The 20,160-nt window shown below is 42.3% G+C and overlaps 1 protein-coding gene across 4 annotated transcripts in view; it reads right to left on the bottom strand.

Annotated features, from left to right (window-relative positions):
- The window catches only part of LOC125461975 (kinase non-catalytic C-lobe domain-containing protein 1), a 195,557-nt gene that overhangs the window by 40,756 nt on the left and 134,641 nt on the right, over positions 1-20,160 (bottom strand). For all 4 annotated transcript variants that reach the window (XM_048551413.2, XM_048551414.2, XM_048551415.2 and 1 more), the window contains 3 exons: positions 7,684-7,919; positions 4,951-5,396; positions 228-321 (listed from right to left, as the gene is read on the bottom strand). In XM_048551413.2, the coding sequence (XP_048407370.1) occupies positions 228-321; positions 4,951-5,396; positions 7,684-7,919 (776 nt within the window). The remainder of the gene's footprint in view (positions 1-227; positions 322-4,950; positions 5,397-7,683; positions 7,920-20,160) is intronic.

The raw sequence follows: 20,160 nt of genomic DNA, 5'->3' as shown, positions 1-20,160 counted from the left end.
GCTTGGCCTACTGTGTTCATCCAGCCTCACATTTTATTATCTTGGAATTCTCCAGCATCTGCAGTTCCCATTATCTCTCTCTCTCTCCTGTCTCTACCCACTGGTTCTGTTTAAATAATAATCCATTGCCCTTTTGTGCAATTAGGAATAGGCAATAAAAGTTTGCTAGCCAGTACACCTGCCTCCCATGTACAAATAACAAAAAAAAACGAATGTACCATATTAACCTTTGTTTCTTTTTTCCTGTTGTTGGAGTTTCTGGTAGAATATTTTAGTTTTTCTGAAATTCTTAGTCTCCATCATCAATTGTTGTTCAATCTCCTGTGAAACCAAAATAAGGTCAGTTTAACTTCAGAAAGAAAAAAAAATTATAGCTATTAGGAACAGTGCCTTAGTGGTAATGTCACTGGATTTAGTAATCCAGGGGGAATGATAATAGTTCAGAGAATTAAATTCAAATCTAATAGGCATCTGGGGGAATTAAAATATACTTAAATAAGTCAGTAATAAAATGTGTAAAGATAACCAGCAGATTGTCTCAATTAAAGGCTTTGTGAAAGGAAGTCTAACCAAAAATGACACAACAGTGTGGGTGACTATTAACTGCCCTTTGAAGTTGCCCAGCAAACCAATCAGTTGTACCAATCTGCAACAGAAAGTTAAATAACAATAAAACCCACTACAGCACGGTGGCTCAGTGGTTAGCACTGCTGACTCACAGAGCCAGGGACCTGGCTTTGATTCCACCCTCGGGCAACTGTCTGTATGGAGTTTGCACATTCTCTGCTGTGGCTGCATGGGTTTCCTCCGGATGTTCCGGTTTCCTCCCACAGTCCAAAGATGTGTAGGTTAGGTGGATTGGCCATGCTAAATTGCACATAGTGTCCAGGGATGTGCAGATTAGGTGGATTAGACATGGGAAACACAGGGTTACGGTGAAAAGATAGGGGCCATGGGCCTGGATGGGATGCTCTTTGGAGGGGTGGTGTGGACTCATTGGGCCAAATGGCCTGTTTCTACACTGTAGGGGATGCTATAATTCTATAACAAATATCTCCGAGGGTAGTATACCCTGCAAAGTTCACCTTACCAACATCCTGTGCAAACATTTGGAAGAGCTGTCCTACAGAAAAGGTTAGCAACAGCCCGAAATAATCAGAATTATATTGTGCTGCGAAAATATCAGACTACTCCATCACAATCACTGAAGGTGGTCCTATCCCACCAGCAAGACAGAACTAGCAGAGGTAGCAGCACAGTTGGAAGACAGTAGCATCAGGAGTCATCTGCACTGAATCCAAATGCAACAAGGTCTTGTCACATCAGTTCAAAATTGGGAAAGGAAGTTTCCTACTGTTTATTGCATACTACCTTCCTACTGAACCTTAAGTTTCAAGTGTAACATCTAATTTGATACCTGCCTGCCTGCACATCTGAAACCTCTTGATTATCTACCCTATAATATCCTGTGATTTTATTTAACACTGCTTTAGAATGTTTTCGATTTTAGAACTGCATCTTGCTGTTATTCATATTATCTACCTTGGAAATTAATTTGGGTACTGCTTTCAATAAAAAATGTCAATTGTAGCTGATGCACATCTTAACTCCATCTACCCTCCTTGGTTCTGTCACCCTTAATTCTCTCACCTAACAAACTGTATAAATTGCCATTTTGACATTTTCAGTTAGTCCCCTAAAAAGTGTTTGAAAGTTTGTGCAAAGAATTGCTTCCTAAAACCAAACAAGTTAGCTGTAATTTTAAGGCTCGCCTCCTTGTTCTAAATTCTCCCACAAGAGGAACTCTGTTTTCTCTACTTAGCCTGTTTGTTCCTTTAATCATTGTAAACACTTCAATTTGATTACTTCTTCAGCTTTAATATTTAATCCATGCGTAATTTATGCATCCTGTTGTCATAATTTAACCATTTTAGTAACATATTGATGGATTGGTGCTGCACACTCCCAAAGCCAATACATCTTTCCTAAGAATAATTTGGATAAATGTGAAGTTATTCATGTGAAGCAAAAACGAGAAGGCAGATTACTACCTGAATGGCTGTAAATTGGGAGAGGGGAATGGACAGCGGGACCCGGGTGTCCTTGGGCACCAATCTCTGAAAGTCAGCATGCAGGTGCACAGATGGTAAACAAGGCAAATGGTATGCTGGCTTTCATTGTGAGAGGTTTCAAGTACACGAGTAAGGATATGTTGTTGCAGTTATACAGCACCGAGGTGAGACCACACGTGGAATATTGTGCGCAATTTTCGTCTCTTTTTCTGAAGAAGGAGCTTTTCTGAAGAAGCTCTTGCTCTTGAGGGAGTGCAGCGAAGGTTTACCAGGCTGATTCTGGGGATGGTGGTTATGACATATGAGGAGAGATTGACTAGGTTGGGATTGTTTTCAGTGGAGTTCAGATGAATGGGGGCAGGGGGTGGGAATTGCATAGAGACTTGTAAAATTTTAACAGGACTTGACAGGGTAGATGCAGGTATGATGTTCCTGATGGTAGGTGTATCCAGAACCAAGGGTCACAGTTTGAAGATTCGAGGTAGACCATTTAGGATGGGGATGAGGAGACATTTCGTCACCCAAAGAGTGGTGAGCCTGTGGAGTTCATTTCCACTGGAAGTAATTAATGCCAAAACATTGAATGTATTCAACAGGCGACAAGATATAGCACATGGGACAAATGGATTCAAAGGTTATGGGGAGAAAGCAGGATTAGGCTATTGAGTTGGATGATCAATCACGATAGTGAAGAATGGCAGAACGGGCTTGAAGGGCCAAATGGTCTTCTCCTGCTCCTATCTTCCATGTTTCTATGTTTACGTTTCTAAGATGCAGTGGCTGGAATTGACCCAGTATTCTATGGACTCTGGCCTGTACTTTATCTAACTGTAAAACTAACTTTCATTCCTTTACATCCCACCCCACTTTGTGATAAATGACAAAATTTCATCAGCTCTCTGAATTACCTTTGCTAGTTTAATGTTTACTGTTTCTTGTATATGAGGCCCAAAATCTCTCTGCTACCCCAGCCCCAGGCTTCCGAACATTCAGAAAATAATCTGATCTTTCTTTCTTAAAATCCAAAGAGGATGAGATAACGAGTTTTGAGAAGATTTGTAGCTCAGGTTGAGTTTCTGGATGTGAGTTTGCTTGCTGAGGAAATGACATCACCAACCCAAGGAAACCTAAAGAGATAAGTGGAAAGCGGGACATAACACCAGCACTTTATCGGAGGGTCACTGATGATGTTACCTAGAATGGTGACGAAACGTCTGAAAACTAACCTTTCAGCTCAGCGAGCAAACTCACATCCAGGATGAGATAACCTCACACTTCTCCAAGTTGGGCCTAATCTAAAAAAGGTTTGTGCACATGCTTAATCTATCCCACTGCAGCTTCGTATTCACTGAATCACCTAATTTAGCATTAGCAGTAAATTGGGTAAATGGCATTCTATTCCATCTCTCAAGTTTATCATAAATATACTGAAAAGGCCCCAGTACCGATACCTGAGTGACCTGACTTGTCATGTGCAGACAATTTAAGTACCTAACCACCAACTGTATCCAGTCTTCTATCCACTAAACAACTCCTTACTCATATGAACACGGGACAAGATTTGGCCACTCAGCCCTTCTAGCCTGCTGCACCATTCATCAGATCAAGGCAGATTTTATTTTCACTTCAACTCCACACTTCTGCATTTCCCCGATAATTTTACATCTCCTTGGTGACAAAGAATCTATCTATCTCTGCCTTAAAAATAATTAAACATTCTGCATTTTAAACCTTTTGTGTAAGGGAATTTGAAAGAATCATAACTTTCTGAGAGAAAAAACAATGTTTTCTTATCGCAGTTTTAAGTGGAGCTCTGTTATTGTTAAACCAGGAATGGGTTGCCTCCAATTCAACGCTCTCATTTTCTGGCAATTTTTCTGGAATCTTATTCAGTGTCATCTGGAAGCCCATGTAAATAATATCCATTTGCATTCTCTTCAGTGTCACAGTACTAAAATTTTCAAAGCATTTATCTAGTATTTCTAGATATGCCTTTCCCTTTATAAAACACATGGCTATCTCTGATCAGCTCATAATTGTTGATAATAATTGATTCTTGTGATTCACTGTTAGTTGATAGCAGCAGGTTTGCAATGAACAAAGGGAAACGAACACTGGAACAATAGTAAGCAACAATGCTTTATTTTAAATGTTATTTATCGTCCTCTGTCGATGTCAATATTTTCAGAATCTAATGTTTGCAAACACTGTTTCGTCTGTAATGTTTACTGTATCACATTATGTATGCTCTGCTATGGTGCTTTTTAAAATCTCATTCTTGAAATAAAAAAGAGCACAATTCCACTCAGAATTCAAATGCTCATTAAGTTTTAGCTGCAATGTTTGCATAATATAGGAGATATGACAAGAAAAATTCTAACTGAATAGTAAGTGAATTATGGTTTTTAGCATTGTTACATTTTTTCTGAATTCTCTACAAAATTAATGTCTTGCTCTACAAGAAAGACACTTCCATTGAAAGTGACTGCAATAGAATAAGTATAGTAATTTTTATATGGAAATAAAAACTTACTAAATTTTTATTTGTAAGTAAATTCAGAGGAAACATCTAAATATAGTCTTGTACAAGTAAGAAATGTCTTTGGTTTGTTTGTTGGATAGAGTCAAACTCCAGTCATTGTTTATTTCTTCATATGTGTCTGTACAGAATTGAACTGCTTCAGTGAATATGTGTGTATACAAAGATATTTTAACAAATAAAGTACATTTTTGAAATTTAAAAAAATGGAAACTTAAGCAAGGAGCAATTTTTGAATGTCACCCTATAAACAAAATTCATGACTCATTCAGAGGCAAAAGGTTCATTTAAAATTCATTTTCAAGTCCATTGAAGTATAGTGATGAATACAACACTTACCAACAATTTGGACTCGATGTTCTTGTCTTCACTCAAGTTATGTTGACCCAATTGTTTTATACAGGTCTTCACTTGCTGGTTAAAATACTCACTCCCAAAAAATGCACTACTCCATCCTGGGTTGCATCTCCTTTTCCCCATGTTTGATTCTGTTTGCTGAAGAGGCAAAGATACTCGGTATTCAGATATTTCAGCTGAATGGCCAATATTATCATTCCTCTCTTCTTTGCTGTGGCTAAACTTTAAATCTTGACATGGAGTACAACTTTCACCAGAAAAATGACAGTTATCTTCCACCTGAGGGAAATGTTTTGTCACATGTTCCACTTCCTGGCAATGAGCTGAGTCAGCCTTTACAAAGTTGTTTTCATCAGGTAGCATACTGCTGATATCTTGCCCAAGGATTACACCATCATTTTTGTTAAGCTGGTCTTCCTTGCTTTTAACTGCAGAATACATACCCAGGAAATTTACATAAATAGGTTATGTAGTTCATTCAACTGATTCTCATATAAACTAACAAGAAGGCTGTACATGATAGCATGACAAGTGTGTGCTATGTGAGATACAGGATGTGTTCGATTCAAATGTCAGTTACCAAGGCAACAAGATACATGTCAAACATCTATCAGTATTAGTCTTAGCTTGCCTATTGTATAGCCTAACTTTCAATACTGCATAGACTTGATCAATTATAGTTTTATCCTGCAGATTACCACGTATGTTTAAAAGGATAATAGACAGTGGAGCATCGTCAGTTCTCATAGATCATAGACGGTAGAATTTATCAGGTCTGCTCAGGAAGCAGTAAACCTCACAGTGAGCACTGGTTGAAAAATCAAAGGAGTGGATTTGAAGTCTGAGCACATTTCCAGTGAGCATTAACTCCCCCTCTACATGCGCTTCGTTGACATGTTACAGGTCAACTTGAAGGAAACTCTGGTTAAGTGTGAGGATGTGATTCTAAGGGCATCAAAAGAATGGAAAATTGGGCAGGGTGAAAGGGTGGCTGAATCTCTATTGTTATTTTAGCTCCCCCCGCCAAGTATAATCTTACTCCCAAAGTAACAAATTTCACAATGCAACTCAGCTGTTAAAAATAAAGCTGACCCAACTAACTTTGTGATATTGGTCTAGATTATTTATTGGAGATATGCCAAGAGTGACTAGTGCTATCCAGCATACTTTCTGTCATAGCGACACTGGGTAGAAGAGAAACATGCCTGGCCCTAGGACCTATCATATGACAGACAAAAGTATGGATTCATAACGTTCATAAGGTCAAAAATCCCTATCGCATCTGTTGACGAGTTAAATGTAGTTGTTTCTTATTAATCTAACTTTTGTTTCCCCATTTAAACTGCATTCATTGAAGGTGTCACTCAGGTGAAAATGCAGCAGGATTTTGAGCTGTTGTGCAGCCAATCTCCAATCAATTTGCGTAAGGGTTCCCTGATAATGGCAAATGAGCTTCAAAATTATATGAATAGTGAAAGTTAGGAGCAGATCCTTGAAACAAAAACATAACATCACCTAGACTTCTGTAGCTTTAATAGCAAAGCATGTAATCCAGCCCTTGTTTACAAATGGAAAACCCCAAGGCAACTCTGAAAGTGAGTTAGCAACCCAGATGGGCTGATCAGTACCTTTAATGATTGCCTTCTCTGATAATTGTTAACTATCCACCTCATTTCATGTCATTCATCTTTTACACACCAAAAAATGTACATTTCACTCTTAGTGATGTCTAGATCCAAAAAGCAAGGCATATATTATAAACCTGGCACAAGTCTGGCAAACCACGAATTACTGGTGAGGCCAATGGTATCATGCAGAATTGAAGGGAGTCATTATGTCCATGCTGAAGCACTGTCCAATTAGTTCCATTTCCCGCTCCTTTTTCACAACCTTTCAAATAATGTACATATATTCCATTTATGGTTATAATGGAAGCTGCTTCCACTGCCCTTGGCATTGTGGGGAGGAAACTGGGCATGGTGTTTGATGAGGAGGTAAAGGTCATTCACGATCTCTCTCTCCACACCTTGCCATCTGACTTGCCAAGGTTGAATTTTGTCAGCACTGAGTACTTCACATGGAAAGATGTTTGTGAATAATATGTGGGCCTGACAACTGCACATATAAAAGACCGATTCAAATTGAGTGCTCTGAGCATACTCACTATTGTTGATAAGGCATCAAAATATATAAGAGAGAATAGCTTGGATTTGGGGTTTGCTTCACTCAGTTGGTTTTGCACGATTCAGAATAACATCACACTCAACTTTTGTTTCTATGAGGTAGACTTGGGAGCTAGTCAAACCTGGACTTACCTTGTCCCTGTGAGTGAAAGGCAATGTTAAAATGAACACTGACAAAAAACCACTGAGAAAACAACCCAAGATGACATATCAGTAATGAAGTTGGGCAGAGAAAACACATGAACAAATGAATCATTTAATCTCTATCTACAGGGGGAGGACCATTCTGATTCCAAGATTATTTAACAAATTCATTATTTCCAAGTAACTAGAGGTTTTAAATGAACATGCTGCGCAGGTACATACAATGCAGCTGCTTCCACTTGACATTGTATTAACTAAGTGCATGAGAGTAGGAAAATAGGTGAAATTCATAACTTCTCTGAAATATCTTGCATCAAATTATCCTTGCAAAAAGCAGTGGCACTGTTCCAAACCAACTTTAAATCTGTAATTAGATGTTGCATAATACCTGAATACAGTAAATCAGAAAGATCATTCACTTTCAAAGTATTGCATTCTAATGATGGCGTTGATGGTAAATGAGGTTTGCTGGAGATTACTTTGGTTTCTAGATCAACTGCTTCCACCCAGTTATCTTCACTACTTCTTTGTTCCCCATGCATTGGATCTGAGTTGTATTTATTCATGGCATGTTGTCGTGCAAAGTTAAAATAATCTGGATTTGAACTTGTTGTGGCTCTTGACCTGAAACATAAATAATAGTTTGATTGCACTACAAACTTCCAAATTTGAATTTGACAGGAAATAATAAATGAAAACTCTGTTTATGTCCCCAGTATTTCAGTTTTATATCTTTTACAACCTTTGTAAATATATAAGTTACTAGTAAATTAAACAATAACTTGCAATTACTTGGTACATATAGTAAAATGTCTCAAGGAACTTTGCAGGACAGATTTTCAAACAGTATCAGTAACCTCTTTAATAATTCAAGAATGAAGTTATCTGGACCCAGAGACCTGTGAGTATGCAGCTCTACCAGTTTTCTCAATAACTCTACACTCATGATTGTAATTTCACTAAATTTTTCTTGCCCTTCCAGCTCCTGATTTATAGCTATTACAGAATTGTTTTTGTTTACTTTAAAAACTAGAGCAAGCTATTTCCACATTTCATTCATACTTTCTTATTATTGATTATTAACTCACCGTTCTCAGTCTCTAGAGGATCAACATTCATTTTAATCACTGTTTGCCTTTTTAAATACCTGTAGAAGCTCTTGCTATATATTTTAATATTCCCAGCCAGCATCCTCTCATACTTCTTCCTCCTGATTAATGGGTGAAATTTTCCAGGGATTTGAGAGACATGGGTGATGGTTTGTGATGGAATAGGATGAAAAGCCCCTTGTGTTCAATCTCCATGTGGGGGCCATCTCACTACATCTTTCAGATGTTTTCCAAACAGTCTGTTCAGCGATGTTATTTACACACCTCTGGAACAGTTTGAAATTAAACTCAGGACTCCCAGCTAAGAGGTAGGGACACTGCTACTGCACCACAAGTGCTGTCAAAGTGTAGGAGGTGCAAAAGTCTTAATCTATAGCTATGTCGCAAGGTGAATTTCTTAGTCAGGAGCAATGAGTTGATAATTAAGAGGATTGTAGCTTGTTAAACATCTTATTAATACCATATCTCATATATTTAATATTCAGCTTCCTATCTTAGCAAACACACCAGAAAAAAACTGGATATTAAGAATTTGACATGAAAGTCACAGCAGGTGCCTGGTGACTTCAGCTTACCACCACGAGCAACCTCCAAGTTGATCAACACCGACGACATCTCAGCACGCAGCCTACGGGCACCACTTGTATGCACCCTTCGTCCATGGACACTGGCACCCAAACTTGTCAACTGTCCCAACCAGCAAGGCATCTCTCCAACCCACTTGTAGGTCATTGAGAAAGCACAGACTTGCAATGCCGGCATCAATGGCAAGTAGCATCCAAAAGCTGCAGCAAGAACACTGTGTGCACAGGTCCAGATATCCACCTCACAGAATGGGCCACGCTGTGTCTCAGGACTGCTGGCTTTCCCTCTTAGCACTCACTCATTTTCCACCTACCAGCATGATCCAAGCATCCATGCCTTGCCATGCCATGCCAGTTAGCATGTTGGCACTTCAGCGAGAGGCTAAGACTGTCAGTACTGCTATATTAACATGCACTTTTTCACGGATACACAGACAGCTGCTCGGTGAGGTTGTCAGTGAGAATCTGTCCAGGGGCTGGGGGAAATGTTTTGCTGCATGACACACTGGGACATCGCTGTAACACCTAGCGAATGTGCCAGCTGTCCATGCAACAAGCACTTTGGATATTTATTCAATCAAATGGCCATGTTGGTATCTGAACGGGGGCGAGCCCTCAGTCCAGTTAAGGTGAGGTCGCTTTCTGGCTGGGTCCTCCCAGTACTGTCAGTCATGGGTGCAATCCACAGACTTGGCCATGGTCATTCATCTGCTTGGGTCAAGTACAGTCCAAGGTTATGTCCAATGAACAACTTGGGGAGTGGGCAATGGTCAATCCTGTGGGGTCAGCAGTAAGCTGTCAAGAGAAGTACATATTGCACATTGCATATTGTCAGGGAACTGCAAATACAACAGCCAGGAGTCTGCTCATTGGACTGATTGTCATAGCTGGTCAGAGGTCTGAAGGTCTAATGATGATTCAGGTGGGTGCAAAGAAGGGCCTGGAGAGGCTGTGGCAGATTATACCAAACAGGGCAGGGGGATTACAGCTAAAGGGATGGGGGGTAACCAGAAGCATTTGAGGAAGCGGGGACAGGGATGACGTCAGAAGTGATCGTGAGATGTATGCGGGGTAGGCTGATCAGCATCTAGGCCGTGGGGAGCTACGGTGATGGGAGGCAGTTATTGGCAGTGACCAAGGCCAGGGCCTCCACATGGGAGTGTAAAGGACCAGGAGGGGTATCATTCCGATGTAATGTCAGGGTTCGAACGCAAGGAGGACAATTGAGTGGCGAGTTCAGTATTTTGGATCTCAACAATGGGTCTCAGCTGGTGGTGGGAGGAAATGGGTTATGAGAGTAGTTCAAGGTTAATGGGGATACAGTAAAGGTAAAGTGGCCATTGTCTCAGCTACAGCTGTAGCTACTTTTCATTCATAGTCATTTCTTTGCTCATTTGCAATGCATGCAGAATGAACGTGCTTAGATCAAATGCTGACAAAGGTGATTTGCACAATACCATTGGTCCCTACAAAATGAACATTGGCAGCTCAATCATCCTGACATTAGCAATAATAACTTAAAAAGAAGCCAGTGCTGGCCATCAATTATCTGAGGGGACTGTGGGAGGAAGATCAGTTTAGCAATGGTCTGTACTGAATGCAACTGAGAGTTGAAGCACTGATGTGGCTCTGGGATAGGAAGGTGTTCAGAGGCACTCCCATGAGAAGTAATGTGCTGGTCTTTCAAATGGTGGCATCTTCACCAAGTTGTTGCACATTGAAGCTAAATGAATGATAGAGGTATTACCTTTGTTTTCAGGATGCAGCTTGTCTCGTTGTCTGGAGGAGTGTGTGCACCCTTCATTCACAGAGAATGCCACCAATGACTCGTCAGACACCTAAAAGCGTCTTTCACTCTTTGCATTCCCAATGTGGGTCATTTCTACTGACAGTCCTGTGCCCTATTGCTGGTGGCATGTTGCTTGTTGTGGCAGCCTACCTGAAAATGCCAGGACCAATGACAAACCCAGCAGCAGCACCAGTCTACAGTAGCCCCTCTGAATGTGGTGTATATGCAGGAGGCCGAAACATTTTCAGTCCCATATCTATTTCCTTTGGATGGGCAAAGTACAGTGTTGGTGCAGGTTCCATAGTAATTTCCAAGACTCATTCTCTCGTGGTCCAAAGCTCACTTCACTGTGATGGAACTATACTGGATGTTAGTATTGGCCATCCTCTCCTCGTGACTGTGAAGGTGATATCTGCTTTGGACCTCCATGCATCTGGTTCCTTCCAGGGAATGATGGGTGACCTCAGTGGGATTTGCACCCACAAATGTGTCAGAGCAGGATCACACTGGTTCACAAGATCCGTGCTGCAGCCCGGGCAGTAAGGTTTGGCACCACATCTTGCTTTCTCCAGGTGCAGAGTGCTATCAACCGTACACACGTAACACTGAGAGGGTGGTATCACAACACTGCAGAATTCATCACCAGGAAATGCTTAATTCCATTAACATTCAGGTGATCTGCAATCACTGTTACCATTTCTTGGAAATGTGCGCCCACAACCCAGGCAATTGCAACCACTGCTCCATCGTGGGGCACTCTTGCATACCTGGTGTGTTTGACAGAGTCCTGGTACCTTACAAAGCCTGGTTACTGAGAGTCAAGAGATGCCCACTGTGACCATGGCCAATGACAGCACTGTGTAATAACTGTCTTAACCAGAGCTGTGGTGGAGCAAAACATGGGGCTGCTGAAGATGTGGTTTCACTGCTTGGACTGGTCTCGGGTGTAGGGGAGAAGTATGAGGGGCAGGGGGGATGACGGTGACCCTCCAGTAAAGGCCGGATAATTGGATCAACAAGGTGGCATGTTGGCTAGTGAGGAACTCGGGTGAGGGGAGCATTCTTTCGAGAAGGAGCTAATTGATACCTGGTTTCAGTGGTTGAGAGTTTGTTGTAACAGGGAGTCGTTGGTCTGTAAAATAGTCACTGCTCATGATACCAATGTGCAATGGCGTGGCGGTGGTGGGGGGGGGGGGGGGGGGGGTGGCAAGTTGTGGCCTTTATCAGTTTGTATGTGTAGCTGTAAACAAAAGCTGATGCTTGGAATTGTCAATTCTTGTCTGCATGGGCAATGACAAGCTGTTCCCACTGGGGAGAGCGTAGCAGCTGAAGTCACCATAGTGCTGCTGTCTCATTAGAGAAAGACCTAACCCTAACCCTAACCCTATCGCAGGTGGTGACTCAACCTAAGGGTCATGCGCCTCAGGAGAGGGGACAGGTTGAGAAGGAGAGTCCTTCAACTGTAACAGCCAATTGGAAAAATTAAACCCTTGCTGTTGGCGTCACTCTGCTTCACAAACCCACCATCAGCCAACTGAGCTAAAGTAGTATGGTGGTTGAAAAGTGACAAGGGTAAGAGAATAGGGCTGACGTGCAAGGGAGTGTTAGCCATGCGCCATGTTACATGCCATGAGCAGCCTGGCCTCTTGGCTGCTGTGAGGGGCAGTGTCAGTGTGCCAACACTAGTGTAAGGTGCACAGTGGTCCTTCAAAGATGGGAATAGGCAGAAGGGCTGCTGTTCTTTTGATAGGCCTCTGGGATTGCTGAGTTGTCCCTGGAATGACAAATCTTAAGATGGGGATAGAATTGGGCATGAGGGTTACTACAGTGGTTCACTAAGTAGTTAATAAGGCCAATTGGAAAGATGAAGCAAAATGCCCTCTATAAGAAACCTGACACAACTTGCACTTCACTACCGCAAGCTTCAGTCCTACCACTTAGTTATCTCTGTTATGCTTTACATTCTGACCAAAGTGCTTTTAAAAGGTGAATATCAGGAGGAAAAACATGTGGAGAGGTTTCTGGTATTTCAATGTTATAAAGTTTTCTCTTTTATTTCTGGCATCATGCCAAAAATAACTTGTTAAAATCTGTTTTATCAGGCACTGTCTTACATGTGTTCTCCTCCTTCTCATCTTAAACTTGAATTTTGATTGAGCAGCACATTTCCTGGGATCCACCACTGAGCTGTACTAAGATAATATCTTCTTCACCTCCTTTAATGGTCTATATGGTATCATGTTTAAGTAAAATCATATATATCGTTATTTTTAAAAGAGAGCAAGTCTATAAAGGTGGAGTTTTCCCTTCCCTCATGCAGAGAGAGCAAGTATAATAAAAATGAGAAAACCAGTGTTGAGAAAATCTCAGTCCTAACCCTCACCCTTTCTGGATTTTCCCCTCAAAACTTGAATGGCAGTTTCAGAATCTCATTGTCAAGCGGTGACTATTGTACTTCTATGCATTTAGAACATAGAACATACAACATAGATCATAGAGCATTACAGCACAGTACAGGCCCTTTGGCCCTCGATGTTGTGCTGACCTGTCATACCGATCTCAAGCCCATCTAACCTACACTATTCCATGTACGTCCATATGCTTGTCCAATGACGACTTAAATGTACTTAAAGTTGGCGAATCTATGACCATTGCAGGCAAAGTGTTCCATTCCCTTACTACTCTGAGTAAAGAAACTACCTCTGACATCTGTCCTATGTCTTTCACCCCTCAATTTAAAGCTATATCCCCTTGTGCTCGCCATCACCATCCTAGGAAAAAGGCTCTCCCTATCCACCCTATCTAAGCCTCTGATTATCTTATATGTCTGAATTAAGTCACCTCTCAACCTTCTTCTCTCTAATGAAAACAGCCTCAAGTCCCTCAGCCTTTCCTCGTAAGACCTTCCCTCCATACCAGGCAACATCCTAGTAAACCTCCTCTGCACCCTTTCCAAAGCTTCCACATCCTTCTTATAATGCAGTGACCAGAACTGTACGCAACACTCCAAGTGCGGCCGCACCAGAGTTTTGTACAGCTGCAGCATAACCTTGTGGTTCTGGAACTCGATCCCTCTATTAATAACAGTTAAAACACTGTATGCCTTCTTAACAGCCCTGTCAACATGGGTGGCAACTTTCAAGGATCTGTGTACATGGACACCGAGATCTCTCTGCTCATCTACACTACTAAGAATCTTACCATTAGCCCTGTACTTTGCCTTCTGGTTACTCCTACCAACGTGCATCACCTCACACTTGTCTGCATTAAACTCCATTTGCCACCTCTCAGCCCAGCTCTGCAGCCTATCCATGTCTCTCTGTAACCTACAACATCCTTCGTCACTATCCACAACTCCACCGACCTTAGTGTCGTCTGCAAATTTACTAACCCATCCTTCTACGCTCTCAACCAGGTCGTTTATAAAAATGATGAACAGCAGTGGGCCCAACACCGACCCTTGCGGTACACCACTAGTAACTGGACTCCAGGATGAACATTTCCCATCAACCACCACCCTGTCTTCTTTCAGCAAGCCAATTTCCGATCCAAACTGCTATATCTCCCACAATCCCATTCCTCCGCATTTTGTACAATAGCCTACTGTGAGGAACCTTATCGAATGCCTTGCTGAAATCCATATACACCACATCAACCGGTTTACTCTCATCTACCTGTTTGGTCACCTTCTCAAAGAACTCAATAAGGTTTGTGAGGTACGACCTACCCTTCACAATACCGTGCTGACTATCCCTAATCAATTTATTCTTTTCTAGCTGATTATAAATCCTATCTCTTACAACATTTTCCAACACTTTACCAACAACTGAAGTAAGGCTCACTGGTCTATAATTACCAGGGTTGTCTCTACTCCCCTTCTTAAACAGGGGAACCACATTTGCTATCCTCCAGTCATCTGGCACTATTCCTGTAGACAATGATGAGTTAAAGATCAATGCCAAAGGCTCGGCAGTCTCCTCCCTGGCTTCCCAGAGGATCCGAGGATAAATCCCATCCGTCCCAGGGGATTTATCTATCTTCACACTCTGTAGGATTTCTAATACCTCTTCCTTGTGAACCTCAATCCCACCTAGTCTAGTAGCCTGTATCTCAGTATTCTCCTCGAACAACATTGTCGTTTTCTAGAGTGAATACTGTCGAAAAATATTCATTTAGTGCTTCCCATTTGTATCTCATTAAAGCCCCAGCTTGTTTTATCTGTATGTCGTTTGAATTTCTCTTGTCCTTCACAGAGAAACTATATGGTACAAATTTCTGACATGTAAATTGGATTGGGTTCGTGGTGACTGCAGCTCACTGAACACTTGTCCCAGCTATCATGGAACTACTTTTCCACAACCTCCCTGCATATTCCATAGGCACCTTCTCCTTCACTACTTGTCTATGGTATTTGGGATCAGCAAATCACCAATCCTACCATATCAATATGCCTGCTGTCAGATCAGCTCCCATACCACTCCAGCCCCTCAACACTTTACAGTGGAATGCAGAGACACCTATGATTTTCATGTTTCTCCAGGTTACTTATCATTCAGGGACACACATGCATCTCATGCATCTGAATGGCTCTTAGATTGCTTTCTTAGTTCTCATTGTATTGTTTAGTTGGAAGCTGCCAGCCTTTCTGTGGGTCTCGCCGCTTTATTAATGGCCAGGGTCTCGAGTGCTCAGTAACAAGCTGCCAGCCTCTCTGACTTGCATTGTTCTTTGATACAAAGGGAGAGGCAGGCAGCTTCCGATGGAGGGGATGACTAAATAGTCAATCTATTCATCAGATGGGGTGGAAGGGGTTCATTCCACTGTGTGTCACTGCTAAAGCAAATTCACACTGACAGCTAATGAAGGGTCTAGGCCCGAAACGTCAGCTTTTGTGCTCCTGAGATGCTGCTGGGCCTGCTGTGTTCATCCAGCCTCACATTTCATTATCTCACACTGACAGCAAGCAGCTTATGTGACACACAAGGCAAGTGCTTCAAGTCTCTGGCCAGATGTGATTGCCAAGGCAAAACAGTTTTCAGTGGGAAGAAGGGGACTATGGTCAGGCAGGGAGTACGGCAGAAACAGTCAAGGGGCTTGCCATGGCTAGTCAGGTTTTGGTCCACTGGAGTCTGGAGATCTGTGGCCTTGCAGTCTGGGGACTGGGCCACAGTCAGTTTTGTAAGTCAGTCCAAGTGATCACAGGTGCATTGGATGGAATGCTACTGATGCAGCAGTCTGGTGGAGGAGGTGGCCATGGTCAGTTGAAAATTTCTTTCCAGGTTAGTCTGGAAGTAGGCCACGGTCCACCCTGGGGATTTGGTCAATAAAAACTAAAGGTTTATCAAGGGACAGTCCATGAGATATCAGAGACAGTCTTCATTTTACTGGATTGCTGAATGAATGGTGACAGTGATGAGGCAAAATGAGACAGTAGGGTGGGGCCTCATTGTGAGTAGGAGGGGTCCAGGAGCTCCAGAAGTGGGTTGGAACAGATCGCAGTATTTTTGTACTCGACATGGGTAGGCTGCAGTCAACAAAGGCACATGGAAGTTTCCAAAGTCAGAGACTCTGTAGTAAAGTGGGGACAGTAGCAGTTAGGAAAAGAGGATCAATGGAAATGGGTAGAGGTTGAAAGGTCATGGGGCCACAGGGAAAGCAAGACAAAACAGAACAAAATGAATGGGATAATCCATGTATTGCAGGTAGAGTTTGCAGAATGACAAACTGAACCAATGTGGAATGCTGTCACATTGGATAGAAAGTCAACAATACAATAATTACACAGAATGACTGACACCACAACCAAAATGGAGAGAGTAAGTTACAGATATTTTTCCTTCGGGGTAGAGTAAAATTCTTGGAATGGCAAGAATCATGCTTTCACTGCTTCAGTAAAGCCCCTCATCTGGCTTCAATTTGCCCTTCAGCAGCAGGTTGAAGAATGCACATGAAGAATTATGGCCCCAAGCAAGCTCAGTGATGAAACTGTGCTCACTAACTGCCTCCTGGTCATGTCAGCTAAGCAACTGTAATCAGAACAAGGGACTTTAAAGTCAAACCTGAAATTCTGATTTCACAGCCAATTTTCACAGCAAGCTCTGTAAGATGATACATTGCTTCTGTCAGATTCAAACAACAAATGGTAATTATTCAAGAACATGGACTGTGATGTAGAAGGGATCCTATTCTTTTTGAGGAGGGCAATCTTAGTTGTTTACTAGCTGAATTCTTCACACAGAAAACATTGATTATCTAACATCAAATTGGATAAGGTCACATCCCTCAAGCTCCTAATGAAAGAATGACAATGATCTCTTTGTAATGCTGTTACGCCACAGTGTGTGAGGGCATAACATAAAGCTCCACAATGCGGGATTTAAGATTAGGAGTTACTGGAGTAAGATCATCTTTCGGACAATCCTGATAGATTGTCTGCTCAGGAACTTATATGGAGTGCATTGATGCAGGAGTCATTGTGAGCTTGGTGCTGTTCCAAATGTAGAAACAGACTGCAATCATGAAAACAAAGCATGAAGCTGGATGAACACAGCAGGCCAAGCAGCATCCCAGGAGCACAAAAGCTGACGTTTCGGGCCTAGACGCTTCATCAGAGAGGTTAATCATGAAATTGATCAGCAAAAACAACAATCTGCACAGCTTCCAGAGGGACAAGCATTTGCTGAAAATATGGTGAGACCCTGTATCTACAGGACTGGCTGCCATTTAATTCAGGCTCAGGTGCTGATTAGTGACGTCCTGGTCTATTGTCTCCAAATCACATCATTCGCTGGAGGAAGAAGACTTGCTCTCAGAAGAACGAGGTAACAATCCCATCCTGGTGGTCATCTGGGTTAATGCTTCACTGAATGTTTATGCAAGTGGATTATTTGAAAGAGCAACTGAAAACATGTGTGCCCTCTCTCCCATCCTTGAACTATACATAATGTGGGATATCACTGATGCCATTTTACCCACAACATAGCTCTTCATAAGCTTCCCCACTGCCTAGAATTGTCCACATCCACTCACATTGCCTTAAGGGCAAGCTATCACCAACCTCCAAAGTCTGTCATTGGAAAAGGCATCTGCTCGATCAAGGTTCAAACCATATGTGACCAGCATTCACTAAAGGTTTGCACCAAATATCCTGATAGCCTCCATGACCCTCATACACTGGGGACCCATCACCAATACAGGGGATGGCTGCTGGAAGCTAAGGAATGGAATGATTTGTGCAGGTCAGGCCCCACTATGTTCCCTGCACATTGCACTAAGCTTCAGTGTTGTCATATTAAAATGCAATGCCTTAGCTACAGTCTTCAAAGTCACTGCTCAAGGAGTTAGCTGTTTGTGGGAGATGAGCAACACTGGCCATTAAAGGAGCAGGAAAGCTGACGTTTCGGGTCGAGCTGCACACTGTGATATCTCTGACTCCAGCATCGGCAGTTCTTATTATCTCTGGCTGGCCATTAAAACTTCTTTCATCCTTGGAAGGTTTGAAGAGGCTGTTCATCTCTCAAGTGAGAGTGATTTAACCAGGTTCACCAGTGAAAATTATATTGCAGCAGATGCTTTAAAAATGTAAGTGAATATATAGTGAAAGTTACTTACAATGATGTCCATGTGTCCTCAGTAACTTTTCTTTTCCCTCTACCTCCTGCTTTGTCTGTGTTCATAGATTGATATAGTACAGAAAAGGCCTTTCGGCCGATTGAGTCTGCTCCAGCATAACTACCACCAGATGCATGCTAATCCCAATTTGCTGCACTTGAATCTTCTGATATTTGAAGTACTCATCCAAATATTTTTTAAAGGTTGTGCGTTACGCAGCTTCCACTACCTTCCCAGGCAATGCATTCCAGATTCCCACCACCCACTGAGTGAAAAGGTTTTTGTTCCTCAAATCCCCTCTGAATCTCCTGCCTCTTACCCTAAAACTATGCCCTCTTGTGATTGACCCCTCAACCAAGGAGAACAGCTGCTTCTATTCACCCTATCCACATGCCTCATAATCACATACACCTCAGTCATGTCCCCCCTCAGTTTTCTCTGTTCTAAAGAAAACAATCCAAGCCTATCCAGTTTCTCCTCATAGCTCAATTCCTCCACTCTAGGCACCATCCTGGTGAACCTCCTCTGTCCCCTCCTCTAGCACTTCACATCTTTTCTGTAGCAAGGTAACCAGAACTGCACACAGTGCTCTAGCTGTGGCCTGACCAACACTGTACAACTCCAACATGCCTCCTTGCTCTTATACTCTAGCCACAATTGATGAAAACAAGTGACCCATATGCCTTCTTGATTATCCTATTCACATGCTCTGCTGACTTCAGGGATCTGTGAATAATTACCCCAAGCTCCTTCTGTTCCTCTGAGCTACCCAGTGTCCTGCCATTCATTAAATACTCCCTCATCTTGCTTCTTATTCTGAAATGCCTCACCTAGCTCTTAATAGGGTTAAATACCATCTGCTGTTGGTCTGCCCATCTGACCAACGCATCTATATCTCCCTGTTATTTACAACCATCTTCTTCACTATTAACCACTCTACCAATCTTGTTGTCATCTGCAAATTTGCGTAGTATTCTTTCCACATTTTCATATATATCATTTATGTATATAACAAACAATAAGGGTTCAGTACTGATCCTTGCGGCACACCACCGAACACTGACCTCCAGGCACTCAAACAGCCTTCTATCACGACCCTTTGTGTCCTAAGACTAAGCCGGTTTCTGATACATTTTGCCAAATTTCCCTTAGCTCCATGTGCTTTAACTTTCTTCATCAGTCTCCCATTTGTGACCTTGTCAAAAGCTTTGCTAAAATTCATATACATGACATGAACTGAACTTCCCTCATCCACATACTTGATCACAGGTGCAGTCCTAAACTCCAAAGGTGGGGTGGAGAGAGCCTGCTCTGCAGTTGGTCCTATTGGTGGGAGTGGGCAGTTGGCCTCAGGTGCCTTTGGTTTAAGGGGGTCCACGTCCACAGAAAGTCTCTTGCCCAAATGCAAGCTCACACTTGTCGGTTTAAATTTTGCAGGATTTGGGATCACAGGTGAGGGGGAGGAAGGGGGACAGGGCAGCTCTGGAGTGTCCTGTGTGTCACTCTTCCTTTTTATGGGTACCTGCTGGCACTACCTTGCCTCCCTATTAAGAAAGTGCACCTGGAGTGAGGCCAAAATGCCTTGGCCCCTCTAACCATAGGTCGACAGATTTTGGAAAAGTGTGCACGCAGTAGGGTTGTTGTAATGGGTGACTTTAACTTTCCTAATATTGATTGGAACCTCCTTCGAGCAGAAGATTTGAATGGAGCTGTTTTTGTAAGGTGTGTTCAGGAGGGTTTCCTAACGCAGTACGTTGACAGGCCGACGAGGG

This window comes from Stegostoma tigrinum, chromosome 20 (assembly GCF_030684315.1).
Source record: "Stegostoma tigrinum isolate sSteTig4 chromosome 20, sSteTig4.hap1, whole genome shotgun sequence".
NCBI lineage: Eukaryota > Metazoa > Chordata > Chondrichthyes > Orectolobiformes > Stegostomatidae > Stegostoma > Stegostoma tigrinum.
The sequence above is the reverse complement of the archived record's forward strand: the minus strand, read 5'-3'. Positions and strand labels throughout refer to the sequence as shown.